This window comes from Lemur catta, chromosome 4 (genome assembly GCF_020740605.2).
Source record: "Lemur catta isolate mLemCat1 chromosome 4, mLemCat1.pri, whole genome shotgun sequence".
Taxonomy (NCBI): Eukaryota; Metazoa; Chordata; class Mammalia; order Primates; family Lemuridae; genus Lemur; species Lemur catta.
The window spans coordinates 40878375-40904544 of record NC_059131.1 but is presented as its reverse complement, the minus strand read 5'-3'; the positions used below and the strand labels follow the sequence as shown (position 1 = coordinate 40904544).

General features: G+C 36.1%; 1 protein-coding gene across 5 annotated transcripts in view; it reads left to right on the top strand.

The window, feature by feature from the left end:
- ASB3 (ankyrin repeat and SOCS box containing 3) overlaps positions 1–26170 on the top strand; it is a 135724-nt gene that overhangs the window by 69712 nt on the left and 39842 nt on the right. For 3 of the 5 annotated variants that reach the window (XR_006734704.1, XR_006734703.1, XM_045549597.1), the window contains exon 9: positions 3801–3934. Coding sequence is in view for 3 of the 5 variants with exons in the window: in XM_045549597.1 (XP_045405553.1) it covers positions 3801–3934 (134 nt within the window). In the remaining 2 variants the exon portion in view is untranslated. Of the gene's footprint in view, positions 1–3800; positions 3935–14164; positions 15974–26170 lie in introns of those variants that run through there. The other 2 variants (XM_045549598.1, XM_045549596.1) reach the window with 1 other exon arrangement.

Here is a 26170-nt window from a genome sequence, read left to right as displayed (position 1 = left end):
CAGAGAGTCCCCAGTAGGGCAATGCCTACTGGAGTCATGGGACCAGAACCACGTAACCCAGAACTGTAGAGCTACCAGCATGCAATGCCAGCCTGGGAGAGCTGAAGCTGGGCTGAGCCCAGCAAAGCCTTAGGGATGGGGCTGCTGGAGGCAGGCAGTGGGGGCCCAATCTCCACCCCAGTCTATCCAGGAGTCTGTAATGTTATTTTTCCTGTCGGGTTTTGGACTTACTTGGGGCCTGTTATTCCTTGTTTATTGCATATGTCACCCTTTTGGAGTGAGAATGTCTGTCTTATGCCAGTCCCACCATTGAATTTTGGAAGTAGATAACTTCTTTGATTTCACAGGCTTACAGCTGGAAGTGTTACCATCGAAGGCCCTTGGGCTGTCTATGTAATAGAAATTAACAAGAGGCCAAATGGGAGTCAAGGCAAGGCTTTATTGGGGCCTATGTTTGAATATAAGGGAAGCAACACAAAGGAAAAATCCTGAGGATCACTCCCCAAAGGGAGTTGAGGGAGAGTTTTAAAGAGGCTTAGGTGGGAAAAGGGTGACATGTAAGCATGTAGAGGTGGAAATTTTTCTTGCGCCTGTGTAGTTCTAGTATGTGCTTATTCATGTGTTCCATGTCTCATTAGCATGTTAAATCTCCACTCCTGGCTGTTATTTTTAGCATTAAAGTTAGATTATAATGAGGGAAAATGCAGGGTAAGGTCAATGTAGAGGTCCCTTTTGGCTTGAGGTGGTTAGGTCTGATTTTTGTATAGCCAGCTTCCTTATTAGCTAGTGTTAGCATCTTGTTTTAGTGGTCCTGGAAAACATTACTCAAGAGACAGACAATTTGGCCCCTTCATTATATGCGTATAGGCTGAATTCCAGCAGCTAGGAGGTCATTTGCTTTTTGCTCGTCTATAGTTAATTAGGGTCATGTAGCCCCATGTTGCCTCCTTTGGTTAGAAGTGAGGCCCAAGTCCTGTCCCTGTACCATCTCAGAAGGAATTTGAGGTGAATTGTGCCTTGAGTCTCACCCCCCTCAGATACCAAAATTCAAGGGTGCTCAAATCCCTTGTGTAAAATGGCATATTACTTGCATATAACCTACATATATCCTCTTCTCTACTTGAAATCATCTCTAGATTACTTATAATACCTAATACACTATAAATGCTATGTAAATAGTTGTTGTACTGTATTTTAAAATTTATATTATTATTTTTTAATATTTTTGATCCACTGTTGGTTGACTCTGCAGATACAGAGGGCCGATTGTAGTTGTATTGTTTAATTTCAGGTACTTTAATCCCTTGCCTGACCTGAGGGATTTGTGCCAACTTTTATTGCTTTTTCCTGCTCTTAAATTAGGAAAATCCTAAACAGGGAAAAAAAATATTAAACATTGCCTCTTTTCCTTTCCTCCCCAGCCACTAAATAGACTACTGGTAGGAAGTGGGATTTATTTAGCTTTATTCTTTTAGAAGACTTTGCAAAATACACCCTCCTTTCTCCAGATCTGATACAGCTCCCCAACTCCTCTAGGTGTAAATAGTTGAGCATTTTTTTGGTAATAAGGCACTGTATATGTGCTGTATTTATTGGATATGTTGGAATAGAAAAGAGTTAAGAACTAGTAAACTATAAATTATTTTGCAGTAAGTTGTAAAACTTCCAGCTTTCTGAATTGAGAATGCCAATTGCATATATTTTACTCCTAAGGAGTAATGTTAGTCACTTTATATTCATTAGAAAAAATAGCATGGAAATTTTCACTTTACAATGAAAATGCTTAACATGGTCAAATTTTTGTTCACTGATCTTTTATTGAATGGGTAAAGCCAGTGTTTACACTGAATGTGATAAATGTTTTGCCTTCTTTGATCAAATTTACATTCAAAGAGCTGTTATAAGAAAAATTCTCCTATAAAAATTCTAATATGTTGTTAAAGTGGATTTTGGTTATTTCTTATTTATATCACATGTAAGTCCATTGCTTAATCTTTGTCATATAAATTATAAATGTCTTTCCTAGGTATTGCTTGTCTTTGTCTTAAAAATGTATCCGGTTGAATAATTGCCTGTCACGGTATAATCCACAAAAGTTGAAATATTTTTCAACTTTAAATGCAAGATTAAGTCCTCTCCTGCTCCCCTGGACCCCGTGTAATAGGAGAATAATAGAACATAAATGTCATTTGTGCATTTAGTTGACTAACTGTCACTTGTTTATGATTGTACAACTGTTCTGTACAATGTAATGGTCAATGTAATATAGTAACAGTACATTTTTAGTGGCGTTATCAGTGTTGGTAAAATAAACTCACCATTATATTAACTAAAGCTGTGCAAACAGATTTACTTCTCATGTGTATGTTCAGATAACTGCATAAAAATGACTTTGTGTTTGGTCACAGTAAGACCTAAAGCACATTAAGGCAGAAAAGTGAAACCATTAAAAAAGAAATAATGAACCAGAACCAAGTAACCTTTGGTGGGGGACTCCTAGAAAGTCAAGGAGATTGTTTATTTTTGAATATATTTTATCATTTCATTTATTTTCAGTATTTTGTGGTAAGTTGTGATTTCACTGAGAGCTGACTGAAAAGTAAAATGTTTAACCAAGGCATTTGTGCTACACTTTAAGTTCTTTCTTGTATGTTTGCATATTGGAGAATTAAGAATTTGGGAAGTGATTTTCATATGTGTAATCAGTCATTTCAAGGAGACTTTGAATTACCAGAAATAAGTTGTCTTTGAGATGATAAGTTTAGAGTATTATTCAGTTTATTTCCTTTCCTTCTATTTCTTTTCCTTCTTGTTGCTCAGTAATATCTCCAAAAAGGTGAGCTTGAGAAGAATTTTTGTGTTTGTAGTAATTACCAGAGGCCCTAATAATTTTATTTTTCTTGAAACATTGTGATGGTAGGGGGGTATCTAACTGAGTATGGGATGGGTAATCTTGTTAGGATTTAGAGTTCTCTTTAAGCTTTGGCTAACTTTTATGTGTATAATGTTTTGATACCTCCTTAAAATGTAATAATGTTTAGTTTTCGAATCAGTACTAGTAATATCAATTATTTATATAACATTTTATGATATTAAAAGTATGTTTACTATAATACTATATTATTTTTACAAATAGTCCCCTGCAATTGGCAGGTTATATATTAAATATTACTCTCATTGTAGAGAGCAGGGTTGGTAGGGAATATGATATTATTTTGAAGGAATGGAGGAAGAACTATTTGTCTGGAACCTCTTCTTTCAGTCCTTAAAGATGAATTTTATTCTGATGTATCCTTTGGGGCTGAATCTATAATGGAGAAGAGGAGAACAGCTATACATCCCTGGGAGTTGGGCAGAACAAGTCATCTCTCTTGCACTCTCAGTTTAGGAACAGCTTGGGGTGTTTGCCTTTTAGGATTATTAAATTATGTGTCTGTAAGGACGGCCAATCTGCATTTGGCAAGTTGGTCCAATTGGGAGGAGATAATGGCAGATCCACTGGGAATACTGGTTCTGTCTCCTATAGCAAGGAAAGTTCCTACTCTCTTTGAGAGTAGAACTTCCTTTTGTCATCTCTTGGACAGCTACACACAGTCAATTCAGTGGGAACCTGTAGCTGATTATTCATATCCATTATTATGAATGAACATGCATTCAGTCACATAAATGCTTTCTGTGCCCCAGTTTTGTCTACCTTCCTCACTAAGATTTTGTAAGAACAGGTATGTGGTGTTTTGTTTCCAGGATGAACCCTTGGCATATTTTGTATCTAATGACATGTTAATATCTTGCTAATATAGGATTGACTCAGTCAGCAGTGACACCCTTATCTTCACTTTGGAGTTTACTAATTGGAAGAGACTTCCGCCAACTGTTGAAAAGATGCTCTCTACTCGTGCTTCAAACTCCTCTTGGACTGTACAACAACATATTGGTAAGAAAGAATGATTTTTAAACACACTTCACTACTTTTCCTTCTTGCTTCTCTAGCTGTGTTGTAATTTTAAATGAAAAGATTCATTGGGAAACTCATGTCAAGTTGGACATAATTTGCATTTTCTTCTGTAAGGAAAGGATGGGATTGTGGGGAAGAGGGATAGTAATTTCCTTTAATAAAAATTATATCTGACTTTATAAGTTTAGCCTAAGGAGCATATTAAAAAAAGCAGATGTTTATTGGTATTTTTATTTAATGATATCCTTTTATTTTTAATAACTATTATATATAAACAAAAGTGGGTCCTAAAAATCTGCTTATTGAATATTTAATTTGTAGTCAGAAAAATGCTAAACTTAATTTTCCTTTTTGGAGTGTGTGTGGATTTATGTTTGTAATATTTTATTATCTTTAAAACGAAATATTTCCATCCTTTATACCTGTCCTCATTGAATATATGCCAGTCTGTTGGTATGATATAACTGTGGAGGTGAGCTGGGTGAAAATGCTGTGAATTGATTGATATTTTTGTTTCATTTGATTGATATTTTAAATGACTGTTCTAAAATTTTTTTTCAACTTACCCTCACTTAAAAAAAATTTCTTAAGCTAGTTGAAAAAATTAAACAACACACACTGGGGGAAGGTTTTACATAAGGAACTTGGTTTAAACTAAGCATAATATGTGCCAAATATTCCTATTTAATTATTTAGATTTATTTGGCTTTGAGTATGTTTGGTTAACCAGATTATATGTCTTAAGTTAGGAAAATTGTTCTTCATTGCTATTTTTAAATGAAATGTAACTCTTCGTAAAATATTTTGAATAGGTTTGTAACAAGTGATCTTATGCATATGTAGAAATGTCTTCTAATTTCTTGGAAAATTACATTTAAGTAAATTTTCTCAATCAAAAACAGACATTCAGGAAAATATGCTCTTGAACTGAGGTGTATTCAAACTGTTAGAGAGGTTTCTGTTGAAGAAAAGTAATCTGTTTGAAGTCTCTGAGCCTTCTAGTATAGAATTTCTTTAATGATAATGTTGGAAAACTCACTGCCTGTAATTCTTAATGTTGAGAATTGCATCTTTTACTAATTATGTATCTGCAGCGGTAGAGAACAAATATCTATTCAGAACAGATAGAATATGGAACAATGGATTTGGGAACAAAGAGTCAGAAGAGGGAACATATGCCAAATGGGAAAATTATTGCAGTGTATCAATTAGTAAAGATATGTGAGAGTTTACTCTGAAGACCTTAACATATGGCAAGTTTGTCCAGATGAAGGTAAAAATTGTGCATGAGTACATTACTCTGCAGTAGACTAAATCCATCAAGGGCTTCTTGTTTAATTAGGCACTAGGTAGAGCTTGCGTAGAGTAATAATCATCATCTCTTAAGAGGATTTTATTTTGGCTGAAGATTTGCAGAAACCTTCCTCAGAGGTATTAATGTAGCTAATACTTTTCTGGTCTATTTCTCTAGCCAAGACCTCTTTTCTTGGTTCCAGTGCCATATATCCAACTGCCTATTAGATGTCTCCATTTGGAATCCCACATCTTGACATATCCAAAATTGAACTTGTCATTTTTCCTACAAATTCTTGTGATCCTTTCTCCTTGTTTCCTGGTTCAGGAAGTGAAGTGGTTTGAGAGTGTTATTTGCAAAGAGAGTGGGTTAACCCTAGCAGCTGTTTGTTATTTGTTTCATCCATCACAGTGGTGTTCAGTGGGGGTGATTTTGCCCCCATGGTGACATTTGGCAATGTCTGCAAACGCATTTTGGTTGTCACAGCTGGTAGGGATGCGATGCTACTGCTTTCTAGGGGCTAGAGGCCAGCGATGCTACTCAACATCTTACAAGGCACAAGACAGCCTCCCACAGCAAAGAATTATCTGGCTTCAAATGTCAGTAGAGTGCCAGAGTTGAGAAATCCTGATCCACAGTGACTCTTGGTGTTGTTCTGTCTAGGGAAGGCTTTTTAACTTTGTTCTTATTGCAAACTATTTAGGAGAAGCTCGTGTTCTTCCTCCTACTTACATTGGTCTCTCAGTGTATTGCCCAGTGTTTCCGCTTCTGTAGATAGTAGGAACCCTTACAATGCTGGAATTTGAGTAAGACTGGGAGGAAAACTCAGTTGCCTGAGTTTCAAATGGAGTTAGGATTCTCTTCCTTTCTATGATCCAAGGCTCTCTTGGGTACCCTTTTTCTCTTCAGTTTTCAGAACGCTGTATTTATGCATGTTGGTCATCTGGACTCCCTCCTTTACCTGGATTTTGAGGGGCACGATCTCTACTAAGCAGAAGTGTGACCAGGGTTTTAACACCAATGAGAATAAACCCAGAAGGACAACTCTTTGATTACCTCTCTACATATGAGAGTCCTGCTTTCCAATAACTTATCATGGTATTAACAACTGCTGCCTTGTCAATATATTTCTTTCAGATATTTTGAAAAGCTACTTCTTGAACCTCTGCCACTGTTAGTAAGCCCTTAGATAATTCTCAGCTTCCAAGTTCCATTAAGTATGTGGTGTCTATCCTTAGGGAAATACTTTTAAGTTCCATTAAGTATGTGGTGTCTATCCTTAGGGAAATACTTAAAAAAAATATATTTTTTTTTAAGCTGTTTTCAAGTCCTGGAGATGCCATGTACTTGGTCAAAATTCTCCTTCCCTTACCTTTTTCCTTACTAAGGAAGTAGCAACTTGCCATGGTTGTTTATATATATATAAAAAAAATAACCATTTATCCTTTACTGCTCATCTTTTAATCATTGAGTCAGATTTGTCTCCAAAAAGTTTTTTGCATCAGGAAGGAAATGTATACCAAGTAAAATTTACTGAGTGGTTTCAATTTTAGTAACAATCTTTTAATCATGTGCCTTATACATAACCTCTTAGAAACATCAGCAACCATCAGCTCAACTACACAGCAGTAGTTTTAATCAAAAAATTTGCCAACTCCTCGTCACCTGGCCAAGATCAAGTCTAAGTAATTAAATTCTTATGTATAAAACCACTTGGCTTTAGTTCATCCTGAACCTTTAATGATCAAATATAGAATTCTATCCAGAGTGTTAAGTGAATCTGGAGCCTACAAAGGATCCTAAAAGGGTCCTAGGAAACTATCTTGATCTTTTTATTCCAGTGTTCCCCTGCTTCATTCTAAAAAGGATTTAAAACCATTTATACATATATATTATCACAGAACAGTAAAACGAAAGTTAAAAGTGGAAGGAAAAGAAAAATAAAGGTGGGGATGATATAAAATGGAGTCAGGGAAAGCAGAGCAATGGTAATTTGATTCTTTGGATAGGCTGTGAGTTTGGCTCTGAACTCTAGTCGTTGACACTAGGTGAGAGGGTTCATAAGATAAAACAAATTGTTGCTCAGAAATACAGATACTCCTGGATGCTGTTACAGCTTCCTAGACAATATTCCGGTAGCCTCTTGGTTTTTTGGGACTTTTCTTTTACCAGTCTTCAGTGTGGACTGTTGATATCATACCAAAGTGCAATTCAGTAAAAGTTTCAACAGTTCTTAAGTAGTCAGTGCAGTGTGGCTCAGGTACTCATGTTACTGTTTCTGTTACTTGAGCAAGGGCTAGATTTTAGAATTTCTAGAGAATGGATGGCCTCTGTGACCTTTGAGCAGTTCTCTCTAAATATTGTATCTCTTAACTCAATTTTTAATAGTAGTAGGTACCAATGGGTTTGAAATTACACTATCTAAGAAGTATCAGAGTGCAGCTATTTTGTGTTTCAAGGTGAGCTGAGAAGTATATTGAGACAGTTGATCTTAGAAGTAGGAGCAAAAAAAAAAAAATGAAAAATAAAGGTAGATCTGAGGTAGGGTAAGTATTCCATTGTGTAACTTAAGGAACATAATGAGGACTCCTTCCTAAATATGGTGGGCTGAGCAAGTGTCTGTAGTTTAAGCCAAAGTTTCCTTTGAAACTTTGAGCAATGCTGCTAGTTTTGGGCAATGCTTTTTTCTCATGTACCTTTCAAGATAAACCATTTGTAGTAAGTATGCCAGGGTAATCACATGTGATAATTTATTTTGTGAGATTGGTAGTTACAGAAACAAAACTTAAGTTTAGGAATAGTTGGTCTGTAATCCTTTCTGGATATACTTACCTAGCATTCCAAGTGTCTACTCAAGCCATTTCTAGTTTAAGGTAATAAAATATATTAGTTTTTAAAAGAATACTTATTTTTCTGTTTTCTTTAGCAAGAGCATATATCTTGCTCAATTGATCACATATCATTAATTTACTTGTTAAAAAAATGGGAGTTAGGGCACAACCTTATTTTATGCCAAAGGGGAAAAAAATTTTTTTTTTTTTAAGCTCACAAAACCACTTTTTATTTGAGGCAAAGAGAAGTCTGGCTGAAAGGATTACGGTTCCAAGCCGTAAAAACTCAGCTCTTAGTGGCACTATTTTGACTTTGTACATTTTGCTTCTTCTTGGTCAGAAAAAGGTATTTAGGTTGTATTTTCCCCAGCTGGGCAAAAAGAAGAAAACTGGAAGAGACTTCTGCTCTACTGACACTGATCTTCAGACCCAACATCAAGCTAGACAAGCCCTCACTGGGTAGTCTGCAGGTTGCTGTCCCACTGCTGAGGGCCTAGGACATTACTGTACACTACTATAGACTTACAAACTAGCTTTATACACTTAGGTTACACTACACTTAATAAGAAATTAATTGCCCTGTGATTTTATGATGGCTTCTATGTCACTAGGTGATAGAAAATTTTCAGCTCCATTGTAATCTTTTGGGATCATCATTGTGTATGTGGTCCATAGTTGACCAGAAGGTCCTTCTGTGGCGCATGACTATATTTGCAACAGTAATGACTTACTTAACAGAATGATATTTTTTGGGAAAAACTGTGTAAGAATGACCACTGATGGAGAGTGGCTGCCTTTTCTCTAAGTGTAAGGTAATAGAGATAACATCACGTATGAAGTGAGTTTATTGCATTGTTAGTAATAGGCTAATACAGGGAAAGACCTGAAACCAGAATTGTGAATAATTTTTTAAAACATGACTTTTAAAATATATTAGAATCTTTGTAGTACTTTATAATGAGATGGGAGTGACTATAGTTATTGTTTATATATCCAGAGGTTTCCTCATTATCTTGTGGCATGATATATTAAAGAGCCCTTGAACTTAAAGATGAATTATATGCTTTTCCTTTATGAAAACACAGCTGTTCCAATTTTCTTGATCTTTTTTTCCTTGCCGATCAATGGCTATCAGTTCTAATATATTTAGCCTAGCACATATTATCTAAAAATTGTGTTGATCTAAGGAAAAGATGATAAATTAACAGTGAGAAAGTAATGCTTTCTGAAAACTTTTGCTATGTGAAGATGATTTTGAAAATTGAAACTGGGAAATATTTCTATTGTTATGTGATTCTCTTGCCAAAAACATGATGTGATACCTAGAAAAACTCTTATATTGTCATACTTAAAATACTTGGAAATAGTTTCCCTGGGTTTTGAATGCATTTAATAAAAATGTAAAACTTTCTAATTAGCTTATAAACTGATACCAGGACAAATAGAAATTTACTAGATGAATTTTGATAAAAACCTTTTCCTAATTGATAGATGGGATAGACTAGAATCCTGATTTAGTTCAGCTGAGCTACAATGTACTTCTTCAATTTAGATCCACATGCTTTTGTAAGATTTTTTCAGCTACGTCAGCCTTTATAAAATCCAAGTATCAAAATAAACTGGACCTAGCACCAACACTTGGAATTGCCAAATCACTAAGAATTAAATTAATAAAGTTTAGTCAATCACTTTGTTCTTATTAAAATATTAGTATTTAAAGGGGTTTTATACTTTTAATGAAGAAATGAAGTTATTTAAAATACATATCTTATTCATTTTCGCTTATACTCTTAATTTTGTATTATTTTATAGTATAAATAATACTAGTTTAATAGTATACATGTAATTTATATGTAAATCAATATACATACATTGGAGTTCTGTGCTCAAAGACTTTTTACTAATTGAATGTGCAATTGAATATTTACAAATCACTAGATTCGATAGTGCCTAGGATTTGTGTGGTATTTTACACATTATAAAATGCTTTTGCAAATGTATTCTAATTTGAACCTCATTAACAAGCTTTTGATGCGGGAAGGTGTCATTATGCCATTTTATACATGAGGCATTATGCTTTTTTATAGAGGTGAAACTGAAGGTCAGAGTATTTAAATGACTTGTTCAAGCTAACACACCTACTTAATGGTGGGTCCTCAACTACAGCACAGGTCTTATTACTAGATGGTGCTTTTTCTGTTTATTCTGTTCATTGCTGCTGTTCTGGTCATTCTTCAAGTTTTGACCTCATGCCTTAGTCTGTGTATTATTTATTTTTCAGAGTCCTCAAGTAGTTGTTTTTTTTTGTTTTTCTCTAAAGGAGAAATCAGTGGGAAAGTGGTATAATTTACTATACAAGTAAATTAAGAAAAATTGGAACAAAAGATGGAAGCCAACTAGAAAGACAGTATATCAATAATGAAAATATAAATGGTAGTAGATGGCTTGGAAGTCAATTGAATATATTTGATATGGAAAACAATGTAAAGGAACCAGAGAAATATAGTCCAGGCAGATAGATCATTTAAACATTATCATGAGGGCAGGCTAGAGATGAATGGTTGTGGAAAATGTAGTGGGTGTGTATGACATAGATGTAGTTTTGGGCTATAGTAAAATAGGTATTAATAAGCATAATGAATTAAGAATTTTGGGGATTATTTTGATCATTGTGTCTGCTTTTGATTTTAATAAAAACTTATATAACACATAGCTTGTATTTTGATTGTTCTGCCAGTACATACATGACAAACTGAACAAAATTGAAGAATTATATATAGGGAGGAAAAGTTAAAGGCTACTTATATGATAATAGGTTTATAGGTAACATAGAGCTATAGATAACATTATCTGTAGATAATAGTATGGATTTAACATACTAACTAGAAAATGATCAGATCAGAAAAGTGTAGCATGGTTTCACATATTATTTTCTAGGCTACGGTCAGTGCCATAATCCAAGAACATAGAGATTTATTTAACAAATTAAAATCGAATTTTAACAAGTTTTCATGAAAGTATGTTTTATATACAGCTTCTGTGGCTTTTTCATATTATAAATTCAAGGCATGGCTTGATCTTTTAGCCTAATGGCAACACATCTGGAAATACTATGCATCACTAAAATGTTCATAGGAATTTTATGTGCTTTGAGATATTGCATTTATGGTTATAAAATTCCCTTGATGTTCACTAGCATATTAAACTAAAATGGCACGAACAGCCATATTATTGTCTGTGTTAATAATCTACACATGAAAGGCTCCCTCAGTTCAGTTGAACACAGTTCTTACCTCTAATTGTTCATTAGGCCAGTGATCTATTGTGCTATCAGAAGGAAAACCAAAATGGTCAATTAAAATTTGAACGAATATCTGAAGTACCTGTACTCCTTCTTTTTTCATTATTAAATGGAAAGATCTTCTGAAACATATGATAGTTTCAGGGGTTTAGAAGATGTTAGAGAATTATTTTGGGCATATCACAGTTTAAAGAACACTAGACTTGAAATCAAATCATTTAGATCTAGTTAGCAACAGCTATGTTGTTGATGTGCAGTGGACAAGTCACTTAAGCTTCCCTTAACAAATGTGTGTGCTCGTCCAATTTGGCTTGTTCATCAGTGGTTAAACTTCCACACACATATAAACATAAGCAAATGATGTATTAAGCTTTAAAGGTAGGAGCTCTCTGCAGGAGGCTTTGGGGCAGCCAGTCAGCTGGGAGAGTTTTAAGCCACTATAGTTTGTCCAGTCAGAGGAGCTGGAGCAGCATTAAGGATCCCTTATCCCTAGTGAGCAGCTGTCCTGCAGGTGTCACAGCCACCCTTTATCTTCCTCCTGGGTGTGTAATAAGGATCCAGATTAACATGAATGTGCAGAATGAAAGGATTCCATTTAACAGACGTTAAACTCTAGCTGAGTATACATAGAAATTCTCTTAACCAGTGTCACTTTAACACACACACACTGGGTTAACCATTCTTGTCACTTTCCCCATCAGTCCCCTCTGACTGTGCCTGTCAGCATGCTCAATGTTTGCAGGGGGTAGGCTCCTCTCTAGAATGCCAGCGTACATTTGTCCCTACCAGCTGACGTGTGTGCTTACCAGGAAGCAGTTATGCTTACTTCTGAAACATTTATTACATTTGTTCATATTATTGTAGCTAAATAATTCCAAATTGCGTAAACCAATGAATTATGAGTGTGAGAAGATAATCATTGTTTCTATTAAAGCAACATTGACTGCTTTAAAAAGACTTGATAAGATGAGCACTGAACAGAAATGGATGTTGGATTAAATATAGGTGAGACAACTGAAAGATATGAAAAAAATTGTAAAAATATGGACTCTCCTTGCTTCACACATCTTTAAATTCAATGCTATAACTTGAAAGTGAAACTGCAAACCATAGGTGATGCATTATGAATGTGGTTCATGTATACATTTTAAATTAGAATGGTTAAAGTATGTCTGGTTTTGGTCATCTGCTTTAAGGTGACTATTAACTGACCAGTTATTGCTCCTAGCCTTACTGGGTGAGACGGCTTCCTTATACTTGATAGTTGAACATAGTCAACCTATTTACACCTTTGGAAAACTGGCATTTGCGGTTTAGGCAAGTTCTCCATATGTGTCCCTGCTAATTCCTCCAGGATACCCTTTACCTGTGTTTTCCTGTCTTTCAAGTGAGAACAATGGCATCTCCTTGAAGTTTTCAGAAAAGGGTAAAATTTAAACAAGATATGGGCATGAAAACACTTTAGAAATAAATGTGCAGTATACTATAGATACTGCAATCTTATTATTAAATATTTATAATACGGAATTTGTGACTCATGCTTTAAGAAAATGCCCATCTTTTCTTAGACTTAGGTTTTATGCACAAAATCAGGTAACTGTTTTGTTTTCTTATTTGGCATTTTGAAACACGAGTTTGAGCAAATAAACTAAAACCACTGATAATTTCATATCAGTGGTTTGGAAGATAATGAAGATGTTAGAGAATTAATTTGTCTCAGGCCCCATGGGTATTGGAGTTTAAAGAACCCTAGGCTTGGAATCAGACTAGCTGGTCTGGTATGAGCTGTGCTCTTGATAGTACTTGATAGTGCTCTGATCCTAGTCTGGTAATCGTTGTTATATTTCACAAGGATTTATAAAAGATTTCTTGTACTAACAAAAGGCTTTAACTTTGTTTCACATTAAAGCACTAGCTGTTATAGTACTCTCAGTTTTCATGGACATTAATCTCTTTAGTTAACACTCTTCATCTTGGAAAATGAAACTGCGGTCATGTGGTTCTTAATTGTGTGCATGTGGATTATCCTTTAATTGGTAACTAGCTTTTGGCTGCTTGGCTTTGGCAAATACACACACACCAGAGACTTTGGGGTCAAGTGGGTCTGAGTTTGAATCCTTTCTCTACCACTTACCTAGCTCTATGACTTGAAAATTTCTTAAACCTCTTTATAACCTTCTGTTTTCATATGATAACGTACCTCATAGGGTTAATGAAGATAAAAAGAGATGTGTGAAGGACGTGGGCATATGGCATAGAAGGCACTTAATAAATGAGCCCTTTTTCTGGGTGCCAATTTTAAAATTTCATTCTGTCATGGATAAAAACAGGAAAACTTGCAGGCTACACATCAATTCACTTGATGTGTTAGGTGTGGAAACCATTTGTAGTGGAACAGACTAAAAGGGATGACGCATTTGCTACTGTGAGCTTCCATCATTTCTGAAGTTAGTTCATCCGTTTCTTAAGTGCCAGCTGGGATTGTCAGATATTTAGAATTTGAACATTGAGTGTTTGTGGCTCTGGGGTACTGATTTCGAATATATGACCAACAACTGGAGGGAGAGGAGCCAGGTGAACACTGTAGAAAAGAATAAATAAATAAATTTTATTGTAGTCATCCTGGCTCAAAGTAGTCTTCTTTCAGAGTAATTCTAAGCAACATATCACTTCTCTTTTATTACACAGAGATGGGAAAAAGAATAAAAGTCATTTACTTTAAGGTACTATTGTTTCTTTCTGTTGAAAAATTTTCACTGTGCTTTTTTTGTTTGTTTCTCCAGCCTCTATCCCATCCCTAACCCATCTTTGTCGTTTGGAAATTCGGTCCAGTCTAAAACCAGAACACCTACGATCTGACAGTTTTATTCGTCAGTTACCACTTCCAAGGAGCCTACAAAATTATTTGCTCTATGCAGAGGTTCTGAGGATGAATGAGGTTCCAGAACTGGCAGGTATTCAAGATGGAGAAAGCAGTGAAGCTCCTTAACACAGCTCATTTCTTTCTCTGAAAAAAAACTACCAAGACAAAAGAGCCATAGAGTACAAATTATTCATGATTTTATAGCCAAAAGATGATTTTTGTTTGTATGGTTGGATGAGGGAGGGTGCACAGTAGTTTAATTTGAATGTTTACAACTGGGCTTCCCAGTAAAAAATACATACATATATATATAAAACCTCACTTATGTTACTTTATTGCAATTTCATCACCAGTACATTTTATGTTGTAATATTTATTTACCTGGCCGTAATCTGCTAATGAATTGTGATGCTGCTTCTAGTGCTAAACATGGCATATTTCTCCCTGCGATTTATGTTTACCTGGTGCTAGGAGCTCAGAATGGAATGCTGAAACTTCACTGAAAGTGTATGTAACTGTGCTGTTGAATCACTTATTATTATTATTATTGTTATTTTAGTTAGGGTTGAATATCTCTTATGTTTATAAATGAACAAGTTTTCCTATCTTATCACATTTCATTCTCATCTCTTAATTCAGGCACTTTTATGAAGAATTGATATTCACATGTAAACTCAGGGGAAGTTTTTTTTTTAAAGGAATATAGAAAATCAGTCATATTGCAGGGTTTTTCCCTCCACTTTCTTTATGCCCTTTGGCTGAAAAATACTCCATTTCTAATCCACAAAGGCAAGAACAGACCTAAAGTCAAAAACACGCTCGGTTGAAGAAAAAAAATTAGATCAGTTATTAGATAAACAAGCGTTTGACCACATTTAGGATTTAATCGGGAAACTGAGGGGCCATTTCTGTGGCACCGTCTTTAGAGAAATAAAGGTACATATTGGTGAGTTGCTTAGCATCAAATGTAACATTCAGGCTCCATTCAGCCCTAGAATCAGAGGGCAGCTTTGTTCCTGTGAAGCAGTAACAGCCAGTTCTATTAATGTTACGGTGTTTTTCCTTGTTATTATCTGCACAGGTTATCAAACAACCCATGACATAAAGACCTCAGAATCCTAGGTTAATGAGGCACCACCTCATGGGTTTTTACACTTGCTTAATCTAGAGTCAGGAAGAACTAAACACTCCATCAAGTGAGCTGTGGTAAGAGGCCTTGAGAGAAAGGTTGTGAGAGCCTTACTATCACCAAAAGACAGCCAGAGGTGGGGCCAAAGGAGGCCAGTCTCTGTCCTGTTGAGATCCCATGGCTTAAAGCAGGGAGTGGGTCAGCCATGTCCGGCTTTGATGATGAAAGCAGTGATGCAGGCAGGCTGAATGAGGGCAGCGTTAAGATGCAAAGGGATAACAGCTCCTACTGAAGATTAGAGCTGCCTGTGGGGTGGAGATAGAGTGTGCATGTGGGTGTACAGGCAGGAATAAAGTTAGACATGGAAAACCAGATGGAAATTCTGATAATTAAATTTAGTAGAAAATTCTAAAATTATATGAACCATGTACCATTTTTTTAAATGTTGTCATAATCTTTATTTTCCAAACTCTGTATCTCTGATTTTTAACCTAACACCAGTTTTTTGTTAGAACGAAGTGTACATATTGTTTAAATTTGAGGGTGTCTTTTTGTGTTTCTTTCATGTTCAAAATATAATAAAAATTCAATTACCCATAACTTATTGAGTTCTTATTCTTGAACATCTGAAAATCAAACGTTTCAGAAACATTTAAAAGTGCTTGGTACTAAAAACTGGTATATGATTTTACCTGATTGTATACAATGTATCTTTCTTCTAGACTAACTTTTATAATAAAATATTTATAATTTTTGTGACATAGCAAGGACTCAGTGAGAGATACAATCTAAAAGTATTACTGTATAGTGGTAGGTGAGTTATAGTTATAACTGATCAAAATGATGTATCTAGTTAGTGTGAATCTTAAGCCCTGCCCTGCATGCATAGTGCTGCTTTAATACTCTCAGTTGAAAGTCCCAGTGAGCCTCATGAAGAACCCTAATGTGGTGGTTTTCTAATGGTGGTTTATACTACTGGAGCAGGGCACAAAGCAGCAGTTTAGTAACAATTACCAAGATTCAGCCTTCCTGGATCCCATGTTTTCCTTTAAGTATGTTTTCTGCCGATCTTTCTTGTCATAGGATATCTTTCTCTGGCCATTTGATGTGATAACAGTAACCTGGACGTGCATTTTTCTAATTTATTTCCCCATTTTGCCAAATGAAAGATGTCTTGATCTGCAGCTTTCTGATGGCCCTACTTCGAGATCAGTGACACTCCTTTTGTGTCCTATGACAGCCTATGACAGTGACAGTCCTTCACTGACAGGCTGTCATATTTATGTGACATGACCAGTTGACATCTCTAACTGTAGATCTCTTTCCACTTAAGTCCAACTATAAGCCTGTTTGAAAATAGTGTTTTATAGATCTTCGAGTCTTGTGTGAGGTACTATTGGAGGGCAGATGAGTACTTTTGATCCGTTACCCCCTAAAATTCTGTAATTTTGTTGGTCCTCAAAAACGTATCATGAATAGTAGCTGAAGAAAGAATATTTATAAACAACTTTGTGCCTTTTCTAGAATAGTGAACTTGTTCATCAAGTTTTCATCAGGGTGAGATACAGAAAGAAGTTGGAAAATTCATGTAAAAGTTTGTCTTCTGTTTTATACTTTTCTATATTTTCGGAAGTATATTCCTTCAATTACATTCCCTGATTAGTTATTGAAATACTTGTTTGAAGAGGAACTCTTAGTATAATTATTCCAGCAGATGCCTCATGCTATTGGGGAAAGATTTTAAGTGTTGGGGAGTGGTTGAAGGGCTGGTGAAGTACTAGTATGATAATATGGCCATTTTAAGATTAAGTGTTTTACATTTAAACATCCGGGGGGGATGTCCACAAAAACTACATACAGCTTTCTTCCAACTTCATGAATTCAAATGGAATTGAAGCAAATGGAAGCTCAGCCCACTGGCTTCATTTATATACTCAGTTTGAAGAGGATCTCTAAGCCAAAGTGATCTCTAAAGCTTTTCCTTTGAGCTAGGAACATAATATTCGCACCTTGGGTACAATTAATTCTCCTTAATTTCCTATACTGGAACACTTGCCTCCTCCCTTCTCTCTTTCTCAGTCACACATAGCTGAGATGTCAAGGTTAACATGTAGATAGAGCCCAAAACCAAGAGATGTCGTTACTCATTGGCTCTGTATGGCCTGGGGTGGTTATTTGGAAGGTAACTGAGGGTGGATGTATCTGCATTCCATAAAGGGCTAAAGTTGGATCTCTTTAAGTTTACACCTATATATGTTCCTTCTAGGAGAAGGCAGTGCTTTGACTTCAGGTGAATATGGCCCATATTTGACGGCTTACAGACTGTCATGATAGTTTTATAGACACATTTTTTTTTTGTATTTTTTGTCCTTTTTTAATTTCTTAAAACATTTAAGGAAAATTTAATATTCCTGTGTGCTACTGTTTAGGTTTCTTGTTTCGCTTTCTTGTTCATTGTTTTTCTCTTTGAGGCTGAATTATCTGTTTATTCTCATCTGTATTTATTATTGTTGTTGTATGACAAATGGTCATTGAAACACAATACCTTGCAGTAAGTAAACTATTGTTTTGTTCAATAAATTCCTGTGGTTTAATGAAATAGGGAACTGATTATTCTTAGTATTATATTTCTGTGACATATTGGTAGAAAAAATATATAGCCTCTATTTGTAACAACGTGTCAATAATTCATACTGAGAGGAGGCCATTCTGATTATATTTGTTATGAAAACATATACTTTGAAATAACTTGGGTACAGATTTTAAGTATATATCTTATGCATTTGCTTTAGTGAATAAATGTTTAAATTTTAAATAAAGGACATCTATTAACCTGTCACTATGGTAATAAAAATCTTTTTAAAACTTCTCATATAGGAATAACAATCATAGCACATTTTAATTGTTTAATTTAAAAAGACATACATGAGGCCGGGCATGTGGCTGGCTCACGCCTGTAATCCCAGCATTCTGGGAGGCTGAGGCAGGAGGATTGCTTGAGGTCAGGAGTTCAAGACTAGACTGGGCTACGTAGTGAGACCCTGTCTCTACAAAAAATAGAAAAATTAGCTGAAGATGGTGTAGTGCATCTGTAATCCCAGCTACTCGGGAGGGTGAGGCAGAAGATCATCTGACCCTGGACGTTCGAGGTAGCAGTGAGCTATAATCGTGCCACTGTACACTCCAACCTGAGAGACAGAGTGAGACCCTGTCTCTAAAAAGCAAAACAAAACAAAAACCCAAAGGAATACATGATATTCAAGAAAAAGTACATTTTAAAATTCAGGAAGAAGAAAGGAAGGAAGGGACATAGATCTGTAATCATGTTATCCAGGGCTACATCCATTATTAATGTCAACCTATGTATTAGAATATTTTTTTCTCTCAGGTTTTTTTTTTTTTTAAATCTGTACACAAGTTTGAGGAGTTTTTTGTTTTGTTTTTTTTCATAGTTAAAATGAAACCATCTTTACAGTTTTGTACCTGGATCAGTCTTCCTCCTTATCATGTTAATGATACCTGCAGTCAAGCTTAAGCCATGAGTTATCACAGATTCTGATTTGGTGAGAATGAGAAATAATGAAGCATCTTGGGTTGACTCTTTTGCAAAGGTGTCTGCGTAAAGCAAACAACCCCTCCCTCCTATTTGTAAAGGAAAGGAGAGTGGAGGGGAGACCCTTGTGAACCTGTTCTAGTCATCTGGTCTCAGCCCAGGGTAGTCATGCAATTGCATATTCTTTGCATTACTCTATTATAACTACGTATGCTGTGTATTTTTAATGAAGGAATTTAAAATGCAATTGTTGCCGTAAAGATTTGTGTCTGCATGATTTTTCTGTCGCTTGGGTTCTTTTTCATGCATAGCACTTAATAGATGAAGCAGAACAGGTGGTAATTGCCATTGGCGCACTGAGACTTGTGAATAGCATCTGTTTATGTCTCTCTTACCATCAAATGGTTAGCATAACCTTCTCTTCACTGCTTTCCTACGTGGATGATAAAAGTCTATCATGAGTCATTATAAGGCGCTAATTTATACTCTTTTTCTAACATGATGGAATAGGTGAAGAAGAAAGTCCATCTGGTGACTAAATATGACTATGATTTGAATCAAACAATTAAAAAGAAGCCTTAGTACTTCTGAGGTTATTATGGATTATTGGATCAAATAATATGTGCCGAAGATACCAGTTTCATACCAGAGTATTTCCTTAAATAGATTCATTAGTTAGTAATTTGGAGTCTGGGTTTGGGTTTTGACATTTAAAAATTGTTAATTACTTTTAATTATATTAGACAATAACACATTCAAACCCTTATGGTCTTTGTCTTCCTTGTAATTTTTTTTTGTTACGCCCACTCTTAAATGTAGTGGTGTGTTTTTTTTGTGTTGATGTAAATGTATACTTACTCTTTTTAAGTTTTTATTATGGAAAATTTCAAGCATATAAAAAAATAGAGAATTATATAATGAATTTTCCATGTTCCCATTACTCAGCTTTAATAATGATCAACTCATGGCCAATCTTATTTCCTTTTCCCTACAAATTTCCTACCTTCCATAGGCATTTTGAAGAAAATTCTAGACATAACATTTATAGATTTTAGCATGTATCTCTAGAAGTCAAGGACTTCCCTTTTAAAATGTAACTGTAATACAATCACCACACCCACCTACCTAAAAAAATTAACAATAATTTGTTAATATCATCAAGTATCAGTCATGGATATTTATACATAGATATTAATAACAATTAAATGCATAGTTTTAATTATCCTGTAACTTTTTAAACAGTTTGATTGAATCCAGATCCAAGAAAGATCCCTATGATATACTTTTTTTCTTTGAAGTTTTGTGGTTGAAGATACTGGCTTATCTTCCTGTAAGTTTCCCACAGTCTGGATTTTACCAATTGCATCCCCGTGCTGTCATTTAACATGCTCCTTGTTTGTTCTTGCATTAGTTACATATTCCTATGTAATAAATTGCCTCAACACATAGTTTTTTGTTTTTTTTTTCTTTATTTTTTTTTTATTTCAGCATATTACGGGGGTACAAATGTTTATTTATTTTTTTTATTTCAGCTTATCATGGGGGTACATAAGTTCAGGTCATATACATTGTCCATGTCCCACCCATCCCCCTGAGTCAGAGTCCCAAGCGCGTCCATTCTCATTCTCCAGACAGTGCGCCTGGCACTCGTCATGTAGTCATACCTCTCAACACATAGTTTAAAATAATAATTAACATTACCTCGCACTTTCTGTGGGTCAGGGATTCAGGAGTGGCTTAGCTGAGTGGCTATGGGTCAGGGTCTGTCATGAGATTGCATTCAAACCATAAGCTGGGGTTGCAGTGATCTAATGGCTTGATTGGAGCTGAAGGAACCGCTCCAAGATATTCACTCACTTGGCTGTTGGCTGGAGGCCTTGGTCCCTCACTGCATGGACATCTCCACAGAACTGCTTGGGTCTCCTCACAATGTGTCTGCTGGCTTACTCCAGTGCAGGTGATCTTAGATACAGGGCAAGGTGAATACCAGTGTCTTATGATCTATCTTGGAAGTCACACACTATCATTTCTAATCTATTCTATTCATTAGAAACAAATCGCCAAGTACAGCCCATATTCAAGGAGAGAGGAATTAGGCTCCATCTTTTGAAGGAAGGAGTATCAAAGAATTTGTGGACATCTTTTTAAGCCACCACACTTTTATTTCCTGTAAATTGGTAGTCAGATATAGACAAAGATGCTATCTAGTTTCCAGGGCCCAGTGCAAAGTGAAAATGTGGGACCTCTTGGTGAAATTTCAAGATGGGGACAGCAGAGCATTAAACCACATGAGGGCCTTCTGAGCTGAGAGCCCTGTGCGACTGCACAGATTGCGTCCATGAAACCAGCCCTGGATTTGATACTCATACACTTTTTTTCTTGCAGTACTGCTTCATAGATGTTGGGTACTTCGTCTCTCCTAGTGATGTTAGCAGCAATTGGTGATCACTAGCTAGATCTATTAATTTATTATGGTTTGCTTTATTTATTAGCTGTGATACTTTCAAAAAGAGAACCTCCTTTCATTATTTGGTTACCCTGCGGTCTAGTTTATATACAGAAAACAGTAAAATGCTTGGTTCTTTTCCTTTACTTGCCAATTTTCAGGATAATGAATTGGTTTTCTAATGTCCTTTGAAGGTGGTCAATAAGTTTTTCTTTCTTTAGTATTAATATGAACATAGATTTTTGATGCTTTCTAATCTACTGCAGTAATTACTCTTATTGATATTCAAATTACCCTATCTTTAGGTAGTATTTCAGTTTTCTTTTTTTTTTCCTTTTTTTCTGGCGATAGGATCTTGAGGGTCTTGCTTGGTCAGCCAGGCTGGAGTGCAATGGCCTGATCATTGCTCATTGCAGCCTCCAACTCCTGGGCTCAAATGATCCTCCTGCCTCAGCCTCCTGAGTAGCTGGGACTACAGGCCCATGTCACCATGACTGACTAATTTTTAAAAAACTTTGAGATGGGGTCTCACTATGTTGCCCAGGCTGGTCTTGAACTCCTGGCCTCAAGTGATCCTCTCGCCTTGACTTCCCAAAGTGCTGGGATTACAGACGTGAGCCACTGCGTCTGGCCAGTATTTAAGTTTTCTTTGATAACTACCTTACTTTCTGGTAACAAGGTAGTTCAGGTTTATCTTGTGTGTTTCATTCCTCAGACCTAGAATCAGACATTTTTCCAAAGATTTTTGTTTGCTTTTTCAGAAATGGTATTAAGTGGACTATACGTATCACACAGACATGCGCCCTATAGTCCTGGCATTTTTCCTGGTTTAACCATTGATCATTTAGTGGACAGAGCTAAGAAATAGTCATGTGTGACGTAATGATGTTTTGATCAGTGACAAACTGTAACTACAATGGTGGTCCCATAAGATAATAATGTGTTTTTATTGTACCTTTTCTATGTTATACACAAATACATACCATTGTGCTACAGTTGCCTGCAGCATTCAGTACAGTAACATGCCATACAGCTTTGTAGCCCAGGAGTGTGGTATGCCGTACCATCTAGGTTTGTGTAAGCACATTCTGTGACGTTCACATGACCAAAAAGTGTATTGGGATTACATTTCTCAGAATGCATTCCCATCGTTAAGTGACACATGACTGTATGTATACATTCATTCTGTTTGTAATCTTCATACTGATACATCAGATTTACAGATTTCTTATTCAACTTCATTGATCTTTCATCTATGTATTTTCTTCTATGCTGAAAATCCTACTTCTCAATGATACTAACAGTTACTCATTTGTTTTATACAAGATTCATACACAGTAATCTCAGAATAACACTTTCTACCTGACCATAAATAATATAATTGGTGAAAACAGTTTACAATTTTTCTTCTCTCTCCTGAACCCCAATTCTTTTTGTCCTTTAAGTATCTCACTGGGAATGCACAGTCAAATTGCTCTGCTTTAAAGTCACTTGTATGCACAGGATCATGTGTTTCATTTTCATTTTGCCTTTTAGAGATTTAAAAATTTTAATTTTGCTTTATAATTATGAGAAATATATACATGGTTTCAAAGTCAAATTGACAGGAAAAAGGTATATGCAAAGAAATCTAGCTTCTATATCCTGTCCTTTCCATTCTGGTTTTTTTTTTTTGAGACAGAGTCTCACTCTGTTGCCTGGGCTAGAGTGCCGTGGTGTCAGCCTAGCTCACAGCAACCTCAAACTCCTAGGCTCAAGCAATCCTTCTGCCTCAGCCTCCCGAGTAGCTAGGACTACAGGCATGCGCCACCATGCCCAGCTAATTTTTTCTATATATTTTTAGTTGGCCCGCTAATTTCTTTCTATTTTTAGTAGAGATGGGGGTCTCGCTCTTGCTCAGGCTGGTATTGAACTCCTGACCTCGAGCAATCCACCCGCCTCGGCCTCCCAGAGTGCTAGGATTACAGATGTGAGCCACCACACCTGGCCCAGTTTTGTTGCTCTCCCAAAGGTAGCTTGTTTGTAGTTTATTCTTTTATTTATTTTAAACATAAGCGTACATTTTCAAAGCCCTTCCTTTGATAAGCAGGAGAATAGTGTATACAATTTTCTCTATCCTGCTTTTTTCACTGAAATATATCCTGGAGACAATTCCATAATAGTATATAGAGGTAGTCCTCATTTCTTTGTATAGCAGCATTTTACATCAGTGCAGATATAGCACAGTTTATTCAACCTTTCCCCTTTAGATATACATGTTTAGTTTTTATCTGTTCTTCTGAGGGCAATTCTGGAAGATTACCTGGGAGGCTTTATCTATGTAATAAGACAACTGTTGTTCACAGTGGTGGTCCACTCCTAGTCTTCTCTTCACCTCCCTCTGTCCCAGGCCATTGTTCTTTGGGTTCATTAATTCCCCCTGAAAATCACTCACTTCTATACCCCTATGTTCCCTTCCCCTATGAGGAAGGGTATATAAGCATCGGAACCTTACTGGGTTATTGGGTAACATACTCCCGTGATTTTCTCCTGTGCATGTTGTAAATGTTGTATGCCCTTTTCTTCTATTAATATGCCTTCTGTCAGTTCATTTTTTTTTTTTTTTTTTTTTGAGACAGAGTCTCGCTCTGTTGCCCGGGCTAGAGTGAGTGCAGTGGCATTAGCCTAGCTCACAGCAACCTCAAACTCCTGGGCTTAAGCAATCCTACTGCCTCAGCCTCCCAAGTAGCTGGGACTACAGACATGCGCCACCATGCCCGGCTAATTTTTTGTATATATATTTTTAGTTGGCCAGATAATTTATTTCTATTTTTAGTAGAGACGGGGTCTCACTCTTGCTCAGGCTGGTCTTGAACTCCTGACCTCGAGCAGTCCACCCGCCTCGGCCTCCCAGAGTGCTAGGATTACAGGCGTGAGCCACTGCACCCGGCCTGTCACTTCATTTTTTAGCAAACCTTCATAGGCAGAGAGGAAGCATAACAGACATTTATTTCTCACAGTCCTGGAGGCTGAGAAGTCCAAGATCAAGTTGTTGGCACGTTCAGTGTCTGGTGAGGGCCTGATTTCTGGTTTCCAGACAGCTGCCTTCTTTCTGTGTCTTCATATGGGAGAGAAAGAGAGATCAAGATCAAGAGAGGTAGAGAGAGATCTCATGTCTCTTCCTCCTCTTATAAGGGCTTCAATCCCATCCTGAGAGCCCCATCCTCGTGGCCTAATTATCTCCCAAAGGCCCCATCTCTAAATACCATCACACTGAGGGTTAGGGCTTCAATATATGAATTTTGAGGGGATACAAATACTTGGATCATAGGAACAGGGCGGAAAATAGAATGGGAACTTCCAGGAGGTTCCAAAGAGCTTCACAGATGTCAAGACTAGTGAGCCAAAGGAGTAAAATATCTGTTACTCATGATTTCCCTTAGAACAACTCCACTTGAGATTATTATTCGTCCTTACAACCAATATGAACTTTCATTCTCACAATCTTTAGTTCTCCAGCTGCAAAAGCTCCTGAGATAATTTGCATCACAAACTTTCAGAATTACTGAGGAGTCCTTTAAAATTGAGATTTTACTCTGGGGGAAATGGATGTGAGAGCAGTTTTGCTATAACAAGAGTAACCATAAATATTTTAAGTGTGATTCAGACTGGGAGGGAGAAACCCTAGCAGAAGAAATGTTTGTCTATTCAGTACTAGTGATGCAGTTTTTTTGGCAATACAAGATCAGCATTAAGCTTTATTGATTTCTTGGTTTACAAAAAAAATGCAAATAATACTGGTTTTGACAATCTTTTGACTACATCTCCTGAATATGTATAAACCTAAATAACATGCTTTTAACTGGTTCAGAGGACAGTTTATTCATTTTGTCCTATGTTAATTCCCTAAAGACCCACTGTAAGAAAGGGGATATTTACGACCTGTGACTAATATCTAGTAATCATGATGGACAATGGCTTTTATCATTTAAGAGCTACTTGAGGAAGGGGAAAGGCCTTCAATGGTCAGTAGGGCATTTAAAAAATCTAATAAACTGCTATTACTCCTTCACTAATAGAAGTGTAATGGCTTGTTAGACATAAAAATTGCATGAAATTTATTTAAAGATAATTTTGAGGTCACAATAAGAGATTTACACATGTAATTATCCTGTTGATCAAGGTGAAAATGAATAACTTGCTTTTACTAAAAAATGTAAGAGGGCATGCTTATTTAATTTTTATATATTATGAGTCTTGGAAAGATACTAGATATTGGTGGTAGCTGCAATTTCAGAGCAATTATCCTATGGTGATAGTTTTTCTTTTTAGATGGGGTGAGTGTTAGAGGGGTTCCGAGGCAGGTGCAGAACTCTAGAGAGAACTGGGAATCAGATGGTCATTTCTTGTCAAGCCTAGACAACAGCACATCCAGGCTGTGAGGAAATTTGAGTAGTCAGAAGTTATTTCCAGAATCTTTGAGTTTAAACATGAGCAGCTACAGGATCTGGGGCAACCCATATATACTTGCTAGCTGTCACCTTAATTTTATTTAAAAGACAAAATTTGGCTGCCCATTAAATTGTTGTTTTCATTTTTCTAATGTCACACCTACCATCTAAAAAGTTAAAATTGCTTAGCCGCTCATAAGTCACTATTTTCTTTTTAATATATCATTCCTTTATAAATCACTTTAATATTGATATCAGTTATCTATTGCTGCATAACAAATTACCACAAATTTAGTAGCTTAAAACAGCAAACAATTTATCATCTCACAATTTCTATGGCTCAGGAATCTGGGCACAAATTAGCTGGG